The sequence below is a fragment of the Meles meles genome, chromosome 18, assembly GCF_922984935.1.
Source record: "Meles meles chromosome 18, mMelMel3.1 paternal haplotype, whole genome shotgun sequence".
NCBI classification, from domain to species: domain Eukaryota; kingdom Metazoa; phylum Chordata; class Mammalia; order Carnivora; family Mustelidae; genus Meles; species Meles meles.
The window spans coordinates 60,560,184-60,582,178 of NC_060083.1; the positions used below are offsets into that span (position 1 = coordinate 60,560,184).

General features: G+C 57.9%; 1 protein-coding gene and 1 long non-coding RNA gene across 2 annotated transcripts; both read right to left on the bottom strand.

The window, feature by feature from the left end:
* Window positions 1-1,375: 1,375 nt before the first annotated feature.
* LOC123930079 (protein transport protein SEC31-like) lies at window positions 1,376-7,490 on the bottom strand. Its single transcript, XM_045986286.1, has 3 exons — window positions 7,436-7,490; window positions 4,581-5,674; window positions 1,376-4,367 (listed from the first exon to the last, which is right to left on the bottom strand). The coding sequence occupies exons 1-2, from the start codon at window positions 7,488-7,490 to the stop codon at window positions 4,728-4,730; spliced, it is 1,002 nt and encodes a 333-aa protein (XP_045842242.1). The 3' UTR covers window positions 1,376-4,367; window positions 4,581-4,727.
* An 8,976-nt stretch (window positions 7,491-16,466) lies between these two features.
* LOC123929616 lies at window positions 16,467-21,322 on the bottom strand. Its single transcript, XR_006815937.1, has 3 exons — window positions 20,714-21,322; window positions 19,459-19,836; window positions 16,467-19,028 (listed from the first exon to the last, which is right to left on the bottom strand). It is a non-coding gene; the product is annotated as an uncharacterized LOC123929616 (long non-coding RNA).
* Between the last annotated feature and the right edge of the window lie 673 nt (window positions 21,323-21,995).

The window sequence follows — 21,995 nt, forward strand, 5'->3', positions numbered from 1 at the left end:
CCTGCCTCTCTGCCTACTTGTGACCTCTCTCTCTGTCAAATAAATAAATAAAATATTTTAAAAAATAAAAATAAAAATAAAGGACCTGATTCAGCAGCGCTTCCGACGGCCCAGCAGGAGGCCATAGGCTCCAGTGAGAAATTTGCTTCACCTCAAACTGGGATGTTTAGCCCCAGGAAGGGCGAGGACATCCCTGCTTGCTCCCTTCCCCTGACTCCTCTGTAGCTGGGCTGAGCTGCAGGCCGTTTGCGGGGACGGATGGAGCCCGATTCTGTGTTGGGAAATGGCATCTCTCGCAGCCGCTTAAGAGAAAGCGAAGGTGAGCAGGGCAGGGGCTGAGGCCCTTCCCCTGCGCGGGGGCTTCCGGCGTGGGGCACACAGGGAGCAGCGGGGGCTGAGCCTGTCACAGCCGTGCACACGTGAACCTCCGCCACGCTCCCTGGGGAGGCCTGGATGCGCGTCAGGCCCGGTCCACGGGCCAGCCTACGCGTCAGCAGCCACCGCTGCCCCAGAGCCGTGCCCAGAACTCCACGTGTCTGAGGCGGCAGAGGGGCCTTGAGATCAAGGATTTTGAGCCACGCTGTGGGATCTGGACAGACCCAGATCAGGGCCCTGCTGTTTACTCGCTGTGTGGCTTTGGGCAAGTGACTTAACCTCTCTGAGCCCTAGGAACTGGTCTGTAAACTGAGGATAATAAGGCAGCCTTCCTCCCCATGTGATTCTGACAGTTGACTGAGACCCAGCTGAAGTGCCCAGCGCCAAGGCCGACATTCAGCCGGGCTCGGGGGATGGGAAAGATGCTGGTTACGAAGGAGGAGGAAGAGAACTCATTCTGGATATTCTCCTTCCCTGCGACCCCGCCGCCCCATGCCCGTGTGTCCACGGAGGGGACACCTTGCCCGTGTAGATACGGAGACATATACAAGAATATTTACGGCGACTTCTAGCAAAACACTGGGAGGAGGGGCCAAGCGTCCATCCGTAGAAGGACGGGTAAATAAATCGCCCTGCGCTCACATGTGGGGTATTACCTTGCTTGAGCAACGCGTGGACTCCTGCCACGTGCCGTGACCTGAGTGATTCCCTTGCAAGGGAGTCCTGAACGCCGAGTTAACCAAACCAAAACAAAAACCAAGATTTTGAGCCAAGCATGCGTCATTCAGTCTTTTTTTTTTTTTAAGATTTTATTTATTTATTTGACACACAGAGAGAGATCACAAGTAGGCAGAGAGGCAGGCAGAGAGAGAGAGGAGGAAGCAGGCTCCCCGCGGAGCAGAGAGCCCGATGCGGGGCTCGATCCCAGGACCCTGAGATCATGACCTGAGCCGAAGGCAGTGGCTTAACCCACTGAGCCACCCAGGCGCCCCTCGTTCAGTCTTTTTAAGAAAACCCAAAAAACCCCCCAAAAACAAAAAAACAAGTATCACCATGTTGACGAATGCATTTCTAAGGAGAAAATTCTTTGAAAAGTCCAGGAAGGGTGAGCACCGAATTCAGGTCGGCCCCTGGGTGCTGCCCCTGGGGGAAGAAAGGGCTGGAGCCGGGGAGGCCACAGGGGAGGCCGGTGGTGGTGGTGAGAACTCCGTAGCCTCAGAGGCCTTACAGCTTCCCTCATATTCTGTTTCCCACCTACATGGATGTGACGCAGATTCCTTTCCACGCATCGGGATGATTTTTGCTAAGGGAAGGAGAAAAAGAAGTTTGGGACACCCCTCATTCTGGCTTGCAAATGAGACCTCCCCACCCTGGGGGAGGGGAACTAAGAGACCCATCACTTTGGAAAGCAGTTTGGTAGTTTCTTATACAAAGTTTAATGTCCACTTACTTCATCCCTTGGTATTTACCCCAGAGAAGGCAAAACATATGTTCGTACAGAGACCTGTAGGCAAACGCGCCTGGCAGCTTTATTCGTAATAGCCAAGAACTGGAACCAGCCCGGCCGTCCATCAGCAGGGGGAGGGGAAACACACAGAGGTCTCTCCACTCTGTGGGGCACGACTCAGCAGTGGGCTACTACCACGCGCAGTGGTGCGACGGACGGACAGACAGATGGACGGCCAAACTGCTATGCTGGTTGAACGTGGCCAGACTCAAAGGGCTGCGTCCTGGAAGAGTCCATTTACAGGAGATTCTAGAGAAAGCGAGCTATAGACAGAGAGATAACAGGGTGTGTTTTCCAGGGGGGGAAAGGGAGTGCAGTCCCTTCTGTCTGGACCCTGAGCCCAGGCTGATCCCAGCGGACAGGTGAGCCCATCCCGGCTGTCCAAGCTGCCCTGGGCTTTGCTCCACCAGGAGACCCCCCCGGGCTTTCCTTCCAGCTGGAGCTTTCAGTCTACCTGTCCCCACCCCTGGCCCACCTAGCTGCAGCCCGGGCCCCTTGCCGTGTACTTGCAATGCTCGGGGTCGACAGCCTTGCGTCCAAGCCTGCTGAGCCCTCAGACCCCTTCCCTATCCCAGAACACCCATCTGTCTCCCCATGACTCAGCCCTGCTCCAGGCCCCAGGTCACAGAGTCCTGCCTAGCGCTTGCAAGACCTGTCAGGGACCACAGACCCGTACCTGCCCTCTGGCTGGGTCCTGCCACATGGGACCACACCTGGTTCCACAGGACTTGGTCTCTTTCCTACTAGAGACCCTCCAGAAGCCGCCTGTGCCCATCTTTACCTACCCTTCAACTTCTTACCAGGCCGTCCTGACTCTCTTCCCCCACCCCTGCCCCCGGGAACCTGGCCCAGCCTGGCCCTAATCAGCCCTCACTCCCTATCCCTCTGCGGCAGCAAGACCAGGTCCACCCTCCTCAAAGCCTTCCCAGCCTTGCCCTCCTGTGACCAGTGGGCCGAGCCCCCGTGCCCAAGCTGGTGATGGCGCTTCTCTGGTCTCCGGGCTTGTAAGGAAGGGTTTGGAGTCAGATGCATGGGCCTCAGGGCCTGCCCACGTCCCCTACGAGCTCTTGGAGCTGGGTTTCCAAGCGTGTACCACAGGACAGAGGGTGCTCACAGAGCCCCCACGAGGGGCGTGTCGGCGAGGTTATTACAACGCCTGACTGCAGCAGGTGCACCCCGGGACCCCCCACTGGAGCGTGTGAGTCCCTGGACCGCTGGGGCTGGGGTCACCTCCTTTTGTCCAGAGTCACCGTCTGGCTCACCCAGCGCCGGTCAGCTTAGCCTGCCTTCCCTCCAGCTGCCGGGGCGCCCTGGGTTATCCAGGCAGTGGGAGACAAAGCAGGCATTTGCGAGAGGTCTGGGGGCCCGACAGGGCTGGGTGGGGGCCGCATAAGCACGCTCAGCTTCCCGGTCAAGCACAGGCAGGATGTGGCCGGGCTAGTCCCCTTCGCTGCGGGGACGGAGATGGCCTCTGCCTGGGCTTTCCTCCCAGAGGAGCCAAGTTTCCGTAACCCCTGGGCTCTGACCGGGTCTTAGAATGCTAGAGGGCAGAGAGGGCACCTTTGGGCTCAGAACCCAACACTTGCTGGTTCTGGGGCTCTTCTGAGCAAGACCCGCCCCTCTGCCTTGTCTGTGCCCTGGGAACTGGGTTGAGGACCTCACGGGGTCCTGGGAAGACCAGATGAGACAAGACGAGTGAGGACTTTGCATCCTGGCAGGCAACAGACCCGTGATACATGGCTGTGACCTGATGTAATGGCATGTTCCAGAACATTCCTATTGAAACTCCGGGGTGCGAGGCCTCCTGCATGTTAGCGCTGATTGTCGGGGCTGCCGACATTGGGGAGGGCCAGGATTCAGAAACAAGCCCATCGGCCTCACGGGAACTCTGGGCAGAGGTCAGTGCTGTGGTTCTGGCCCTCTGTGGCCGAGAAGGTGCGATTTGGGTCAAGTCGTTAACCACGTGGGCCTCCGGCTTCCTCGCTGGAAATGTGGCAAATGTCGTCACTGGCGGGAGGATGGACGGTGATTGTCCCAGCACTGGGCACCACGAGCCTAAAACCTCTCATTGCCTCACCCAGAAAGGCCCCAGGACAAAGTCAGGACCCCAGCGACCTCCAGCCCCAGGCCTCTCCCTCCCTAAGTGACCTCCAGAGGTCATCCAGAGTGACAGGTGCATTTCCCACGAGCACACAGCCAAGTGTGGCCGTGGGCTGTAAAACCCAGGCCTCTTGTCTCCTGAGGCTTTTAGCAACATCCACACTTGGGCCACTGTCGTCACCGGCAACATGTCCCCAAAATGCTGTACGTACAGTTCGCCGGGCACTGTCCTAGACAGTCCTCATGCATCATCACGCTGGGTCCTCCCCGCAGCCCGACACGCTGCCATCACTGTTCTTCCTATTCGGCAGATGCAGAAGTAGGCCCAGAGAGGCTGAGAGAGCTCTCCAAGGTCACACAGCAATATGGACCCAGGTCTGTGTCCCTGCAAAGCATGTGCTCTAAGCCCTACTCCACGCTGCCTCCCATCTGGCTTCCCCTCATGGCTGCTGGGATGGGTCGGTGCATCCCGCCACTCTAGCTGGAGGGGGGACCCCTGACAGGTGTGGGTGACCGCTGATGTGGGCTCTCCAGAGTTCTTCAGGATCCGCCCTCCCTCCCCTGCCTCTGCTCACCCTTCAGCCCCTCTGGCACTCACCTCGCCACCCCTGCTCTGTTTTCCTGCCACCACACAGCCAGTTGGCCCTGGTGTCTGCTCCTCCTCTCCCTAGGTCCTGTTTCCATGGGGAGGGCGCAAAGGAGCCGACTCTGGCCGGGGAGAGGGATGGGGGGTGGCTGCTTCTGATCACGTGTCGGCTGCACAGCGCATCCTTGGTCCCTGGATGCGTCCTCGGTCCCTGGATGTGCAGTCGTGGAGAGGTAGCAGGGGCTGCCTCCAGGGACCTGGTGCTCCGAAGGGTGCTCTGGTCCCCACCGCCCAGGACAGACGCTGGCCATCCGCGGTGACCTGACACCGCCCTCCAGCAGATGGGATGCCGGGAGGGCCGGAGCTGGAGTGCCTGCCTGCTTTTCCAGCAAGGATGGGGCTAAGGGAAAGCGTGAGCCCTGGGTAGGAGGGGAGGAGGCCGAGGCGAGCCACAGCAGGCAGGATAAAGGATAAACGTCGCCTGGCGATGTGGCTGCTCAATCCGTGCGGGGCTGGCCGGAAGAGCCCTGAGCCCCAGGGGCCCCCCCAAAGCTGATGGTCATGGCCTCCATGGGGCAATGGAGTGGACCGGCCCCCTGTGCGTGGGCAACGCTCCCCACTCTGCCCGGAAGACGCCAAAGGACCAATGGCAGAGGCTGGGGTGGATTCTTGCCCAGCAACAGCCGCCAAACTCGGGGGCCGGAAGCCGCCCCTCCCACATCCTCTGGGTGGCCCGGCTTTGCAGACGCAGGAAACTGCCAGTTCGGCCTCCCGAGATCCGCGGGAAGAGCTGGCTTGCTGCGCGGGGTGTGCGAGCGAGCGGCGGTGCGTGGCTGTGCTCCTGGGGAGCGGCACCCTGAGTCCGGCCGGGGGCTGCCCACTCACCGGGGGGTGGGGTGGGGAGGAGCTGCCCCCGAGGGCCCACCACCTGCAGGTGCAGAGAATCAGGCTGCCTGGAGCGTCACCGTCACCGTGTCTGCCCAGCCCGGTGACTCTACCTGCCGGAGCCCATCCGCGGGGCTCTGCTCCAGCCTCTGCCCCGGAAGACCCCTCCCCTTCGGCCAGGGCACTGGGCCAAGGGCCCCCAGGAAGGGGCCTGCCCTTGACTGTCCAGGATCAGAGCTGTGTTTTCCTGAAGCTTCCCCTCCCCACCCCACCAAAGGAAGCCTTCGTCTTCTCCCCCCACCACCACCCACCTGAGGGCCCAAAGACACAGACAAAACTCTCCTCTGTCCCAGCTTTTTTGGTCCATGGAGACTAGAAAGCCCCAGAGTAAGGACCCAGCACTCCATGAAAGGGGAGTCCGGGAACAGAAGAGCCACAAAAAGCATTTTCCCCTTCGCAGGTAGATGTGGCGGACTTACTCTGGGCCGTGCAGTGGGGGCAGACCCCAAATGCCTGCCTTCCAGAACCCAATCTACCCCTGAAGCAGCCAGCTGGATTCCAACCAGTAAGGGGTTTAGAAACAGGAAAAGCCTGCTCCTTCCTTCACCCTGGACCCACAGCACACGCCCATTCTGGAGACGCCCCCCACCCAGAGGACCACAGGGGAGCCCGGGCTGGGGAACCTGGAGAGGCCTGCACCCCACCGTCAACGTCCCCTCAGCGAGAAGCTGGGGTACAGCATCAAGGATTTGCTCTGATGTGAAAGCATCGCGAAGGCCTCGCAACCAAGCTGGGTCCAGCCATGGGTTCGCGGAGACTCCCATTGAGATGAGCGCAGGGGCCGGAAATCAGCGTACCCTGGCTCCTGCTTCTTGGGTGCCCGAGATGCCCACAGGGGGCCCCAGGCATGCCCCGATGGGACAGGATGGTTCAGGTCCCCAGTAGCAGCCCCCACCATGGCTTCTCTTTCTGGACTCCATGGAGCCCCTCCCTGCATCTGCCTTTGCGGCCAGACCTGCCGAGTCCCCCATCCGTGGGTCAGGGCCCTCCCTGTCCTCCGGACATGACATGCAGGGGTCCCAGCCTCTCTGGGTGGTCCACGGTGGGTTGAACCTCTTGAAAATGGGAAGAGGCTTCCCTGTACATGGTTACAATGAGGGGTTTTTAGCCTGGTAGCAGGTGGGACAAAGACAGGGAATGAGAGAGAGGGCAGTCACTGCACCCCTGCCCCTCCAGCAGGCTCCCTCTCTCCCCTCCCCTTCCTCCCAGAGACACTTTGGTCAGTGGGGGTCCCAGGGAACACCCCTACCACTCACCCCTTCCCTCACTCACAGACCAACCTCCTCTGTGCCCAGACCTCTCAGATCCAGCCCGCTGGGTTTAACGGCCGACTGATCATTGAACCAGGGATGCTCAGAGTGGGCGGGTGTGGCCGCGTGTGGCCCAGACTGTAAGTAAATGGCCGGGGTCGGGGAGAGCTCACACACACGTGGCCAGGTTGGCTCTGACCCCGAGATGGAAAGCATTTTGAAATGAGACCCTCTGCCAGCATCTCCAAATGCAGGAGGAGAGGAGGAGGCAGCAGAGGGCCCCCCCGGGGACCTCACTCACCTGCCGTCAGCACCCCAGCCCCCTCGTCCCCCTGGCTGAACCCCTCTCCGCTCCAGGATCCGAGGGGCACGTCGTGTTGGAGCCCTCCCTCGCTCTCCCCGGAGCTCTCTGCCTCTCTGCCTCGCTGATTTAGAATGGTAATAGCACAAGCGGGGTCTTTCTCTCTCTTTTAGTCAAAATCGATGACAATGAAGAGTTATAAGGCGAGCCGTGGGGAGGAAGAAGAAAGCGCCTGGTGTCAAAATTGAGGCAGGAGGCAGTTAGAGGAACCTATTAGGATTTCAGTTGCCTCAGGGTGTGCTGCTCAGCACAGAGCGGCGTGATATCGGCGCAACCCACTGGCAGGCAGGCCGCCTTCTTCCCCGGCGCACCTGTCATTAATGTGGAAGGCGGAACATCGCAGCTATTAGTCTGGGGGGACCACATGGCGGAGATGTCTCAGTCACACGAGGGGGTGAGGAGAGCGCCACCGGGAGCCTGAAAATGCAGTCTTGGGGAGGGCAGAAAGGGGAGCCCCGAGTTGGCCGCTGGGGTGTTTCTGGGGATCTTGGGGCCTCCGAGAGGAAAGAGTCACTGCCACACTCAGGGGCTGATCCTTGCAGGTAGAGGGGTGCCTGGTAGGACGCAGCAAGGCTGGCCAGCTGCCGCCGGTGGGGATCCCTTTGTTTCTCTCCTGTCCTTCTCCCTGGCAGGAGACCAGCCCACCAAGCGAGACCACCCCCGGGACTCACTCAGCATGCTCCTCCCTCCCTCTGAGCAACACTGGCTCCCATGCTCCCCAACGGAGAGGAAGGCAACTGGGAATAAGGAGCTTATCGGGCCCCACTGTGTGCTGGGGAGAGACTGGGGTAGCTTGGGTCTCCTGGTCTTGACCGTGATGACCCGGAGGGACACAGAAGATGCCTGCCTAGCAGAGCTGGCTGCCATGGCGAGTGAAATCAGGGACGGAAGCCCCAGCCCCAGCCTGGGCATCAGGTGGGAGGTCCTGGAACAAGCACTCAAAGACAGTCCCTTCCTCCCCAGCAGCCACCACGCCCACCCCCATCAGGTGCCTTGTGGGAGCCCCTGCCAGACTCCTCCTCCATCAGGGTGCTGGGGGCGGGGCCCGTCCTTGCGGCCGACAGGACAGGCTGGGTTCGCGACAACCGTGTGCCCAGCACCGGCCAGGCTTGCCTGGGCTGCCTCGCTGAATCTTCGCATCCACCTCGCGAGGGGGGTTTCTTGTCTCCATTTCACCTGTTCTAAGGAAGCTGAGGGACAGACAAGGTCGAGAATCTGCCCAGGATTCCCAGAGCTCGAAGCAAGGGGCAAAGCTAGAATTTGAACCCGGTGTCCTCGGATTTCGCTCTCCTCCCCCAAGACCACCCAGTCTCAGAGCCAAAATCTGTAGCTCGGCGTGACTCACTCCATCACAGTCCAAACGGGGGCATCCCTGGCTACCCTGTGACGGGGCTGCCCCTCTCTGCCTCCGCAGATGTCTGTGGTCGCCCCAGTCCTTGCCCCTGGGGAAACGCAAGGAGAGCGGCAAAGGCGGGGATGGACTCGGTGTGGGATCGCGTGTGGCTAATATTCCCCGTTAAATAAATACATTTTGCTAATTGGATTACTCAGACAGTATAATATACTACTGGATTTCCAACATGATGCTAATAAATTGTGTGAAGAACTTAATCATGTTAGCATCCCGAAAGCTTGTAAGAGATGAAATTAGAAAATCAGGCAAAGTTGACATCCAGGGGCTTTGCCGAGGCGTTCAGACCCATGAAGCTTCTGCACGCTTCCCTACGCCGGGCAGCCGTGTGCCCCAGGACCCTAGGGGTGGCAAGGGGGTGGTGGAGAAGGGGAGAGGGGCCGAGGGGGGCATGGGCACTTGGCCAGGAAGTGAGAGTCATCAGCCGTGCCTGACACGCGTGCTTGCCGGTGAGGACCACAAACTTGCCTGTACCCCCTCCCCGGGGTGCCCCTCTACCCAAGCAGCCCGCTTCCCACTCTTACACATGCTTAGCACATGCCTGTTCACACACGCCTCCCCTGTGAGCTCACAGACCGAACCATCCATCATGCCACCAGGGTCAGGGGTGCCCACCGTGGACCAGGCTTCCTGCTTTGTGTCCTGCCCCACAAACGACTTGTACGGTTTCTTTAAGACACTCACAGTGCTGAGCTTCCGTGCACAGACGCTAGCTGGTGAAGACGCATGACGAGGTGGCCCCCGTCTTCAAGAACATCACGGCCGGGGCGCCTGGGTGGCTCAGTGGGTTAAGCCGCTGCCTTCGGCTCAGGTCATGGTCTCAGGGTCCTGGGATCGAGTTCCGCATCGGGCTCTCTGCTCCGCAGGGAGCCTGCTTCCCCCTCTCTCTCTGTCTGCTGCTCTACTTGTGATCTCTCTCTCTCTGTGTCAAATAAATAAAATGAAATATTAAAAAAAAAAAGAACATCACGGCCAATGTGCATGGGATACATCCCCAGGGGACAAAGCCCGTGTCTGGTTCAGAGGGTGCCTACCTCTTCCTTGTGGGCAGGTGAGCAGAGATGAGAAGAGCAGAAACAACACGATGTAGGCACCGGGAAATACAGGCTGGGCCAGAGACATGGGGGGTGGGGGAGGGCCCTCAGCTGGGCAGGAAGGACACAGCAGGAGGTGTGGCCGAGGAAGCAGGTGGCAGAAGGGTTATAGCCGGTCAGAGCTTTTGCAGGAGGCCAGGAGGCACCAGGAAGGACGCCGCTGTCCTCTCCAGGTGAAGGGGCAGGGCAGAGACCGTGGACTAGGTTCTAGACAGGGAATGAGGAACTGGAGGGGAAGGCGAAGGAGAAAAAGTCCGGAGTCACTGCCGGGGTGTGAGGAGGCGTGGGCTGGGGGAGACCAGAGTGAGGGTTTGAGGGTTTGAAGCCACCTGAGAGGAGGGGCTCTGGGGAGAAACATCCTCTCACCTCCCTTAACTCATTCATGTGGGGTGCGGCCTCCTGTCTATTTGGAGCGATGTGACCGTCTCTGCCTGCTCCCTGGGACACACTCACACACACACACACACACACACACACTGCTCACACGCATGCTGGGCTCACGCACCCTGCTTCTCAGGAACCAGAATAAGAAACCTGATGTCAGGGACGCCTGGGTGGCCTGGGTGGTTGAGCGACTGCCTTCAGCTCAGGTCATGGTCCCGGAGTCCTGGGATCGAGTCCTGCATCAGGCTCCCTGCTCCATAGGGAGTCTGCTCCCTCTGACCTTCTCCCCTCTCATGCTCTCTCTGTCTCTCAAATAAATAAATAAAATCTTTTTAAAAAAGAAAAAAAGGAAGAAAGGAAGAAACCTGGTGTCACGAGCCGACTGTCCACCCTGTCTCGGCCCAGGGAACAGATGCCCTGGCGGGAAGGCTGAATGAGGAGTCCTCGCTGCAACCCTAGCCTCCGTTCCGAGGCTGCGTTTTCAGACCTCCCTCCCTCCCGGCCCGAATCCGTTCGCATCTGCACCAGCCGGCCCTAGGTGCCCAGTGGAAGTGGGGACAACCGAGCATCTTCTTCCCCCATTCGAGCCCTGGAACGCCACGCCCGGGACCTCGTTGTGCTCTTCCGCCCCTCCGCTGGGCAGCTTGGGGCTGCTCCTGCCCGCGTGGTCCCTGCAGCAGGCGGTTGGGCTGTGCCTCCAGACTTTCGGGGTCTCGCTCCGGGCTCCAGGCTGGAAGACAGAGGTCGTGGGGAGCCACACATATAATTGACTTGCAACGAGAAGGTTGAACTTGAAGTGTTCCTGCATCCTTCATGTCCTTTGTGGTCTTCTACAATCTTCGTTCCCTGGAGAAAGGGCAAGAGCGGGGCTGGTGGTCCTTCAGGAGGGAAGCTTGTGGCTCCCGGTAGTGCCCTCCCCAGCACCTAAGGCAAGGCTCTCAGGTATACGTTGAATGAACACAGGAAACAAGCAGTCTCCTGCCTCCCCTCTGCTCCTGGCTAGGAGTGCCCAGCACTCTCTCATTTATAAGCATTTCCAGCTCCAGCCCCATGTTCGTGCTGTGCAAGCATTGAGGTGCTTTTCCAGTCTAGAACGAGGACAAGGAAAACCCTCGTTTCTTTAGACATCTTCATCCTGGCATCTCTCCTTTGAATTAGACATTCTTGACGGGACCTTCTGATCACATCTTTATGGAGTGGGAGACGCTGAGGGGACCATAAAGCCATTCGAATGCCACCCTTGTCCCACATGCCGTCCAGTCCCAGAGGTGTAGGTGGGCGTGGGTGGCGAGAGGGAGGAGCTGGCTGACTCGGCGGGGTCTCTGTGTCTCTCAGCGAGTCCAGAAGGAATCCAGAGGTAGACAAGAGAGGTCTCCGTGACAATTACACGTTCCGGGCAGTGATGTTACTTGCTGCAACCCGGAGGTAAGATAATAATGTGAGTAATTTAAGCCCCAGGCTCCAGGTTGGAATCCACAAGCAATAAGAAAGGAAGGGGAGGGGAGAGGAGGGAGGGGATGGGGAGGCAGGGGTGTCTGGGCAATGAGACAAGGAGAGAAGAGGGTTCGGCAGAGGTAGGGCTGTGTGTAAAGCTCAGAGAAACGCAGAGTGAGCAGAGTAAGGAACCTGGAGCCGGAAGGAAGTGAAAAGCCTACAGAGGCAGCTTGCAGGGGTGAAGGCAGCCACTCCCCGGAGCCAGCTTCGACCTGAGCACCAGATCTGATTTTTATATTGTCGGGTATTTGGGGGACTGGTTGCTAGATGGAGCCTTTTAAAAGAAATCCAATGATAGAAACTCACAATTAGAGAAATTTTGTCCAAAAGAATGATCCGAAAACCTCGAAACTCCCCACTTACTAATTATTTTGCTACATGTGATTATTAGCTGCACTCTTGAGATAATTTGTATTTCTTGCCTCTGGATGCTGGAAACATTATATAATGGTGACCACCACACCTTTCTTTCCAGCTCCCTGCTCCATGAGCTCATGCTGTTTGTCTGAAATTGGCTGCGCTGTGAGGATTTACACCATGGAAATTGGCAAACTCTGCAAATCACGGCTTGATTTATGGGGTGTTGCTGATTGTCTAGACCCAAGAAAGCAGTAGAGAGAATGTTAACCATACAGGTTCGGCTTTCAGTGGGCTTACTGCCACGACATTGTGAAGGTCACAGAACGATCGTCAAATTAGGGTTGAATCGCAACGCAGGTTGACTACAGATACAAGAGCTCGGTGAAGACCGGCAAAGGCGTTCTGAGTACCCGTTGGCTACACGGAACTTGCAATAGGACTAATGTATATTTTATTATTATTTGTTAATTGGCGCCCCACACCCTTTATGTTAGTAAAACCTATAATAAACACACACGTGCACACTTGTTTGTTTTTCCATGAGCCGCTGGTCCCACATTCATCCGCAGAGCACAGTCTGAGGGCGACATCAGGTGTAGTGGCTTCCTGGTGGATGAAGAGGCTGGTCGCCTTCACTGGGACTGGGAGCTCGGAGGGAGTAGTAATCACACTAGTTTTTTGGACACTGGTTCGAGGTGGAGGACAGACAGGGGGCCACCTGCGGGGGGGGGGGTGACAGGGAGGAGGCTCGGACAGATGCCCCATGCCGCGTGTGTGTGGCAGTGGTGGCCGGGAGTGGACAGTGCGCAAGAAGGCCGCGGCCCAGACTTCAGGATCGCAGCCCACTGATTGCTCTCACGGTCAAGGTGAAGGTCTGCAGCTACCACCCTGGGGTCCTTTACAGGAATCTCTCAGGAGCATGAGCCATCCTCAGGGGATCATGGCTGACCAGAGTCACCCCCAGGAGTTGCTGAAAGGGAGGCGTGGCCTTCTTTTGCGGTGTTTCCCACAGCTCCGGGCTCAGGGTCTTCCAAGGCCTGGGGTTCCGCCCCGTGTGGGGGACCAGGCATCCGGTCACCTGCTGTCCACAGCCTCAGCGGCTGTCACTCAATCCCCCTTACAGGCCCGGGAAGCCCCCTCTGGACTCCTGCAGAGGCCCCAGCACCAGACTGGGCAGCTTTGGCTGGAGATGCACGACCCCCTCCCCACGCAGCACCGCCCGCCCCTCAGGGCCACCCCGGGGACTCAAAGCCAGGATGTTCAGAAGAACCTTCTCCTCCTCTGGGCAGCCTGCTGCGGGGCGGCGCGTGCCCTGTCCTTGGCCCCCACGCGGAGCCGGCCGCGCTCCTTCATCCGCCCCCACGGGGCCCCCCGCGCCCCGGGCCCTCTGGCGCGAGAGACGGATCGGATCGCTGCTGCTGTACAAGGTTCCGCGTGTTTGCCTGAGAAATGCGGATAACGCTCTTACCGTGTACGACCTTTACTCTGCGCGGAACAGTGCCCGTGACAAAAATGCCATCTTCTAAATGGTTTTCACGCCGGGGTATCCAGCCATTAATCGTGGTTCCTGCAGGGCCCGTGGCGCTGCCTGGGAAATCCGCGCGCCCGCATGACACCCCGAAGGCAGCCCCCGCTTCATTATTCCGGGCACGGCCCGGGGGTCCTGGGCCTGCCCTCCACTCCCCGAGGGCCTAGCCCGGAGCCCACCTCCTCCTGCAGCCCTGGTATGGAGTCTCCTCGCCGCCCCCCCACCCGGAGTCGATGCCCCTGCGGGGGTCTCTATGTTTAGTCTCCACGGTGTCTGCTGCCGCCTGGTCCTCTCTCTCCTGCTGGAAGCCGGGACATCGTTCGGTGGGGGCCGGCTCCTGCTGCCTCCTACCCGCCTAACTGGAGGAGGGGCAAGCGACGGAATTCAGGACATCCACTGCCCCCCCACCAAAAGACATCCTCTGATGTCAGGGGGGAACATTTGCATCCTCCAGTTAAGTCACCACCAGCCCCACGTGGCCCATGAACACTCGGAACCAAACCCCTCCAAACCAGCCGGGCCGTGATGGGAGAGGCAGGCCCATTTCGAAAGCTCAGTGCCAAAAACAAAAGGGAAATCTCTTCTCAGCGAGTTTTATGCTGATGACATGTTGAAATGACAATGTGCAGGGTGTACTGGGTTAAATAAAATGCATTATTGAGTTTCATTTCGCCTCTTTCTTTTCACTTGTTGAATGTGGCTCCTGGAACGTTCAAAATTCCAGATGTGGCTTGCGTTATGCTTCCATGAGGCTAGACGCACACTCCAGGCAGAAACCTGGCCTGGGCGTGGGGAAGACAGATGGGGAGCAGAAGAGGAAGGCCGGGTCCCTGCGCAGGGACTGGGCGCTCCCAACCTCATGGTGGGGGGGGGGCGTCCTGCACACACAAGCATCTCTGCCAGCCAGCACCTTTGGGGGACTGTCAGTGTTTAGCAAGCCTGGTGCTCAGACGAGGATGCGGAGAGACACACTCCACTTTACGAATAGATATTCAGTGATGACCTTGGGATAGACAGGTACAGGTAGCCAGGGTCCCCCCGAGTCCCCCTTTGGAAGGGAACGAGGATGACCTCAGCAGGGAGCAGACGGTGGGGGTCCACCCCGAACAATCAGCACTGCCCCCCTCGGTGGTGCTCAGATCTCCCCTGCCCGACACATCCTGACCCACACGTCTGTCCCGAGCCACTTCTGAAAATAACCAGGTGATACGCATCAAGGAGAGGTAAGGCTGAGCCGAGGAACTTCCCGATGCCTCCTGGATGTTTTCCAGGCCCCTACAACTAGAACCCAATTTCCACCGGTGTCCAGAAAAGCACCTGGGTACCTGCCCTGTGACCGTGCGAACGTTTTTCCATCCGCGTCATCCTGGGTCTGACTCTTGCACAAATGAAGAATAAACACGTTCTAGGACCCAGGGGTGGGGGGCAGAGCGTGCGGGTGCCCGGAGGACCCGGGGAGCAGCCTGCGGGCTACCATCCCCTCCTGCCAAGGGATTTGCCTGGCAGGATTTTTGGAGCATCCCTGCTTGCTGGACTCTGCTGGGGGCTGAGGATACGAAGATAGTTATGCCACCGGTCCGTAGGCATGTTAACCCGTGCTTCCAAACACATGGGTGAGTGACAGGAGGCCCACGAGCTGCCTGGGGGCATTGAGCCCAACCTGAGGATTTGGAAATGTACACGGAGGAGAGGGAGGAGCCGATGCCTCAGCCGTTTGAAAGGACGAATTCCAGGTGCACAAGAAAGTAGAGGCGGGGAGGACATTCTGACATTCTGGCCCAGGGCATTATATAAACAAGTCTCTGAGGCTTGTGGCAAAGTTAAAAGTGGGAGGAAGGTGGCGGGGGATCAGGGGAGAGTTTGCTGAGCCGTTTGGTTTCAGTGCCCTTTAAAAGTCAAGGCAGGGAGTGGCAGGAGACAACGCTGGAATGGTTGAAGGGGGTGGGATGGATGGGCCTTGAATGCCACACCCAAACATCCCCCTTTTCCCTGGAGACCATGGGGCCCCGCTGAAGGGCTCTGAGCTGAGGCGGATGAGGTCAGATTCAGATTTTCCATCAAGTGTTCTGACAGCTAGGGCTTGGAGTTGAATTAGCACAAAAGAGGCAAAGTTTGGTGCCTGAACTTGAACACTGGTGTTAAGAATGGAAAAGAGGCAGAGATCCAAGAAATACCTAAAAGACGTCATGGGTCAGGCTCGATGTCAGATTCAACGTGGGAGTCGGGGGAGACCACCTCGGGGACACGGTGTATCTCCCAGACGTTGACCGTGATCTCCAGGTAAGAGAAAATCGTAGGCGAGTCTCCAGCAAATCCTGGAAGCAGAGACAAGATCCACCAACGACACGCCCTGGGCCCGAGCAGCCTTGCAGCCGCCCACCAGCCTCTTGCTGACCTCTCACCGCCGGGATGGCCCAGGATACAGGGGTGACCGGCGGCAGCAGGTCAAATGCAGCTGAGCACCGAGATCAAGACCCCGCTGTAAGGATGATGAAGTTGAAGCATCTCGTCAATTTCATGCGCGAGGCGGGGCCGCCAGACAGCGCGTCCCAAAACTCACAGCGTGCCCGGCAAGACAGCCCCCTGCGACGTCTGGCTGGGTCTAATTTAAGTACGTAAATTTAACGGTTCAGTAAGTAAGATCGCCTTTATTGTTTGGAATAGTTGTGCAATAATTTATGGGCTCGGCTGGTTCATTCGACGGGTCTCTATTAATTGCCGCGGAGTGGGTTTCATACAAAGAACTCAGGGAAAGTGTGCAGCAAAGTTCAGCCCCGCCATCCCGACCGTCATATTCCCAGCCTGCGAGAGCGGACCGGTCTGTGGCTAGCTGCAAACAGCCAGGGAGGCCACAGCCCCAGACACTCGGGAGGGTCAGTGGGCAGGAGCTGGATGCCAGGGTTTGAAGATACCTTCAGGGGTGCCTGGGTGGCTCGGCCAGTGAAGCATCTGCCTTCAGCTCAGGTCACGATCCCAGGGTCCTGGGCTGGAGCCCCGACGCAGGCTCCCTGCTCAGCGGGGAGAGTCTGCTTCTCCCTCTGCCTCTGCCCCTGCTCATGCTCTGTTTCACTTTCTCTCTCTCTCTCAAATAAATTTTAAAAAATAATAAAAGATGCATTCCGTACAACCAGTACACAGACGTTAGGGAGAACTGGGAGCTCTCTGAACGGGCAGGAGTCTAGGCATTTTAAAGTTCCCTCCACCACCTGCTCTCGGACCCAGCCCTGCATGCTGGTCTTCCTCCTCTCCCAACACGCACTGCTCGCCTCGCCTGCGGGGCAGGGGGTAATGGTGAGCCGTGGGGGCAGGCAGTGCGGAGACAGACCCGCAGATGAGTGGAGCAGGGGCCCCGCCCCGGGGCAGAGATCAGCCGGAACCCCAGGAGGAGGGTCCACGGGGTTCCAGTTTCTGGGCCTCACAGTGGAAGGTGCCGATGTGCAGCGATGAGAAGACAGGTCTAGGAGGCAGGGGTTCCAGGTTTTTCCTCATTCAAGGATTTAGGACGCGGGAAGCCCACACAGGTAGAAACTTGATCCTTCTGTTTGCCCACGTTAACTGTGGAGGACGCCTGAGCACGTGCCAGCCAATGGCAAAGAGAGGGGGACAAGAGGACGGCAGGCCAGCTTGGGCCACCCATCCATTTCTTAGTAGTCCCTGTCCTTGGCCCTCCTTCCACCTGCCCTGTCCTCTTGGAGAACCCCACCCCCCAAAAGAGCCAGTATCAAACCCTTGGTCTGAAGAGAGCTACTTCTCACTCTGAAGGAAGGGTAGAGAGTGAGTAAGGGGGGCTGAGAACACGCCCCCCCCCACACACACACTCAGCTCCAGCAGGCAGCCGTCCTCTCCAGAACTGACTGAGCCCTCCTCTTCCAGACGCTGGTGCCCTCCCTCAGCGGGTTCGGCGCACCCCCTCCCCCGTGAGGGCCCCCATCAGGGTGGGAATAAAGCAGCGTGGCCACTTCTCGATTTCCCACGGCTGGTGATCCACTTCGGGGATTATCTAGAGCCCATGGTTGCTTCTAGACCAGTATGACCGCATCCAATGACCCTCCCGCCCCCCCGAGGGGGGACACTCAAAGGGGAAGCCTACTCATCTGCGACTCAGCGCAGAAGAAATGCCTTTTGGAGAGGAACTCAGATGTCTGTGAAAACTGGGAGCTGCCGCCGCGCGATAAACTCCCGCAATTCTGTACCACGCACCTTGCCGGTCCGTTAATAGGATAAGAACTCTGCTAAAATAAAGCTGCCTCCATATTCATTTCCAGTTCTCTTCTCCCCGTGGGGAGATGCTCCCCCCAAAACAGACTGATAATTACAGACCGCTCCTACCCCCATTAACAGTGACGGGGACTGCTGATGCCTACCGAGGGCTCGCCACACGCCCAGCACTGAGTCAGCTCAGGAGATGGAAATCCATGGAGACAGAAAGACAGAACCCGCAGGCTGTGGCAGGGTCCCCAGGGAGGGGGCTCTGAGGCCAGGATCGGAGGGCAAGTCATTTAATCAAGAGGGGAGCACAGGAAGCACCCATGGGGAGTGGGGAGGGGATGTGCAGACTGGAGGCAGGTGAATCGGGGACCTCGTTCCTACAGTTATCACTGAGGACAAATGGAGCTCCAGCCCAGCAGCAAATTCTGGGAGCCGGAGTGACCCAAGCAGGAGGCTGCGAGGTTATCCATCAACTCCCTGGGACCCTTGGTAGGGGGCTGCTCCCCGGGGCATAACTGATCCGTACTTCTGGCCTGCGCCTCTTCCTAGAGGGACCCCAACTCGGGCAGGTGGCCCCAATGCAAGAGCAAACAGAAGTCAATGTCATGGGGCCCTGGGTGGGCACCAACAGGGTCTGCCACGACACTTTGAGAGGAAATTACTTGCCAAGGCCACACACCTAATAGCAGATAGAGGCTCTTCTCCAAGTCTCAACCATCCCCCGGCCCCACCAGGTTGACCCCATCCAAGGATCCCCTCTGGCGATGCCCCCGGTAGGTTTCCCACGACACCCAGCTCCCAGGTCAGGAGACACAGCGGCTCTCTGCCAACACTCCCCCGCTCCATTGCGGAGCACCACAGAATGATGCCACAGCACCAAGGTCAAAGGCCAAGGCCATGGCAAAAACTCGACCTTGAAAACACCATTTTTTTTTTTCCATTGACATGAAGAAGGCCGACTGAAAAAAATGTCAGCTGACGAGCGCGGGAGAGGATGGGGAGAACCGGAAGCTCTTGCCTGCTGCCGGGGAAGTGTGGGGGTGCGGCCACCAGCAAAACCATTCTGGCGGCTCTCAGCAAGCTAACCACAGAACCACCGAGTGACCCAGCAATTCCACTCCTAGAAATGGACCCTCAAAGAATCGAAAATGCACCCATTCTCAAAAAAACCTTGAATACGGGCGTTCACAGCAGTACAGCCCAAGATGGAAATGACCCAAAGGTCCGTCCTTGAAAGCATAGATAAGCAGAGTGTGGTGAATCCAAATGCCGGCGTGTCATTTCTTCAGCCCTGGGAGGAATGGAGTTCGGGTTCGTGCTGCTGCATGGATGGACCTTGGCTCCGTGACGGGAAGTAAGAAGCCAAACACCAAAGGCCACGTGTTGTCCGATCCCATGTGCATGACGGGCGCAGACCAGGAAGTCTGCAGAGACAGAAAGTACATGAGTGGTTGCCGGGACCAGAACAAGAAGGAATGGGGCTTATCTGCTTCTTGTGGGGTTTCCTCTCGAGGGGATGAAAACGTTTTCAAGCAGGAGATGGTGATGGCTGCGCCGCGTCGTGCGTGTTCTAAAACACCACTGAATTGTGTTTAGAATCGTTAAAATGGCAATTTTGTGGAATATATTTGACCACAATAAAAAAGAAATAGCCACCCACCCCAGAAGGAGGAAGAAGCGATAATGAAATTAGAAGCGTCCGTTGCACATAATTGATAAGGGTACTTTGCAAAACATGTGAGAAGTCACGACTCCTTTTCAGTGCAGAACGGAGCCCAGGGACAAACCCAAACCAATAATAATAAAATAATAAGACCTAACAGCTGTGGGAATAAAATCATCTCTTCAACTCACATGTGGATAATCGAGAGTTAACTCTTAATAAAATAATAAAACGCAGGAGCAGTGGGAATAAAAACGACGTCGTTAGCCATCTCCCGGAGACCACATTCCTAAAATAATGACTCCCCTTTTTATCTCCTTCATTTTATTGTACAAGACGTAATATAGCCGGGCCGTTCCCCAACTTCCAGGGGAAGGGAATTGTCAATCAAGATGAAAAATGTCATAATGTAAGTCTGTCCCAGCCTGACGAGAGGGTCCATATGGTCTTTAAGTGAGGCGCGTGCAGGGGGCACGTGGAGCTATGATTGACACGGTCACAGGCAGATCTGCTTCCTCCTCGACCTTCAGGGACACGTGGACGGTCACCTGGATGTGTCCCTGCAAGCCCTGGAAATAGAAGGAAGAAAGGAGCATGGTGGTGCCCGGCAGACCCCAGGAGGAGATCGGCGGTGTAAGAACACAGAAAATAACGGCTTTCCCTTTTTCCCCCCTGCTGCTGCCTGAAGCCGGACTCTTTAGAGCAAAACATGCAGCCTGCAAGTCTGGGGGGATGGGGGGAGGTGTCAGTCGCATCTGGTTGTGTTGTGTTGCTGTGTTGTTTTCTCTTCTGCTGGGAAGTTTTGTTGGCAAGGGTGCTTGCGAGAGACCGGGAACTAAAGGGTCACGTGCAGTCAAGCTTGCCCTCCCTTGCCTCTGTGCTCAGCCAGAGCTCGAGGACGCACTGCACCCCTTGGGCCACAAGGCGATGTCCTTTCAGTCAGAGACACCTCGGGTGAGAGACATCCTTGAAGCAGGACGTCCCCAGTGTTTCTGGTGTCCAGCCTCACAGACGACAGACGAAGCCTCCTTGGAGACTCCCCCAGATATCCCAGCACAAGATGGGGAGACTGTCCTCGACCCCTTCCTGGATCCCCTGTGTGGGGCTTCAGCTTCTCAGAATGAACAGAAACCAGTCCTGGTTCCTCCCTCTTCGGAGCCTGCCATCCCCCACCCCCCTGTTGTTTTTTTATTTTAAATGACCCCATCTGAACAGCAACGCAAGCACCCAGCCGGGGCGGCAGCCTGTCTCGTCCCCACTCTCTCTGGGTCCGCTGGCCCCGGGGAGGCGGCGGAGTTTCTCCTGGGAGATCGGAACACTGGGGAGGCTCCAGGAATTTCTGAGGACGGCAGCAGGAGCTTGCAGACCGCGCATGCCTGCCACCCACACACACTCACACGCGCGCACACGCACGCACTCTCCCTCCTCTCAGGAGCCCCCACACACCTCGTTGGCATCCAGTCCCATTAACTGATGGCTTCTCCCACCCTCATATTCTAGGCTGTTCGGCAAACCTCCTTCTTTTGTTTCCACTTCCCGCCGTCCTTCCGAGAGGGGCCTGTTTTGATTAATAAGAACGTTCCGCCTGAGCCGCTCTCCCAGCCGTTTTAAAGGGCAGTTCCTCTTGCCGGCGGAGGCATTGATCTGCTGATGGAAGGCGAGTCCGGGGATCAATACGGAGGGCAGGAGGAACGGATTCCAGGGTCTTCGGACGGCCAAGATTTGATATCTTTCTTCTCCCCTGACCCTCTCCGCTCTCCTGAGCTTCAAACAGGCGGCGGGAGGGGACTCTAGGATGCATTGCTCTATGCCCGAAGCCACCAAGTTACCTCTGAAACAATGTGATAATCAGCTGGGCAGGGCAGGGCAGGGAGGGCGGCCTCCAGCTCCATCCGTCCTGCTCATGCTGTTGGGCGGCCGCCCCCTCCTCTCCACCCCTCCAGGCCCCTGCTCTGGGCTGGGGGGCAGCCCCTCGCTTCAGAAGCCAGCCTCTCTGCCCATGAGCTGGCCTGGGCCAGGGCGCCCACCGGGGGTGGCGGCAGGGTGAGCCCCAAGGTCCCCTCCAGCCCTCCCTCCCCTCCTTCCTCCCCTCCTTCCCTCTCCCCTCCCTCCGTGCCACCCCTTCTTTCCTCTCCCCAGATCTGCTGTAACTGACATTTTCCATCTGACAGGTTCTGTTTTCCCTGCCTCTGGTTGCCAGGGAAACAAGCAGAGAGGACCGCAGCCAGGGAGCCGTTAGCTGCCTTTTTAAGGGGCCCTGGACATAAACAGCACTTTCCATAATGGGAGCTGGGCACAGAGGTTTGAAAAAAACAAAACAATGCAGAAGAGGAGGCTAAAGTGGGGGGGGGGGTCAGGGGAAGATCCCCCCAGCCCCGGCCCAGGGTTAATGGGAGAGTGAAGGACGAAAGACAGACCTCAGAGAGCCTTACACTCCTCTGGACAAAACCAGCCGCCTTTCTGAAAGGTCTGATCCTCTCCTGGATGTGCAGAGAAGCAGACACCTGGCCCCCAGCCCTGACGGCTTCTCTGAGACCAAGAACCGACTTGGGACTGTGGCTCCATTGAGCTGTGGGGGGGTGGGAGGGGAGCTATTAGGATCAGAACCCTCGAGGTTGAAATGATGCTCTTCCTTAAGTGATGGGGCTATGCAGAGCTATCTTTGGGGAAAGATAAGGGGCTTTTGTTTCTCAGAGCACACTTACCCCCTGGGTACAGCGGAGTGGGG

Coding starts and splice junctions, on each gene's coding strand:
- LOC123930079 (XM_045986286.1), bottom strand. CDS start 7,490: ATGTGGTCCCCCCAGACTAATAGCTGCGATGTTCCGCCTTCCACATTA. Junction 5,675..7,435: donor GCCTTCCACATTAATGACAG/GTGCGCCGGGGA, acceptor GATCCTGGACAG/TCAAGGGCAGGCCCCTTCCT.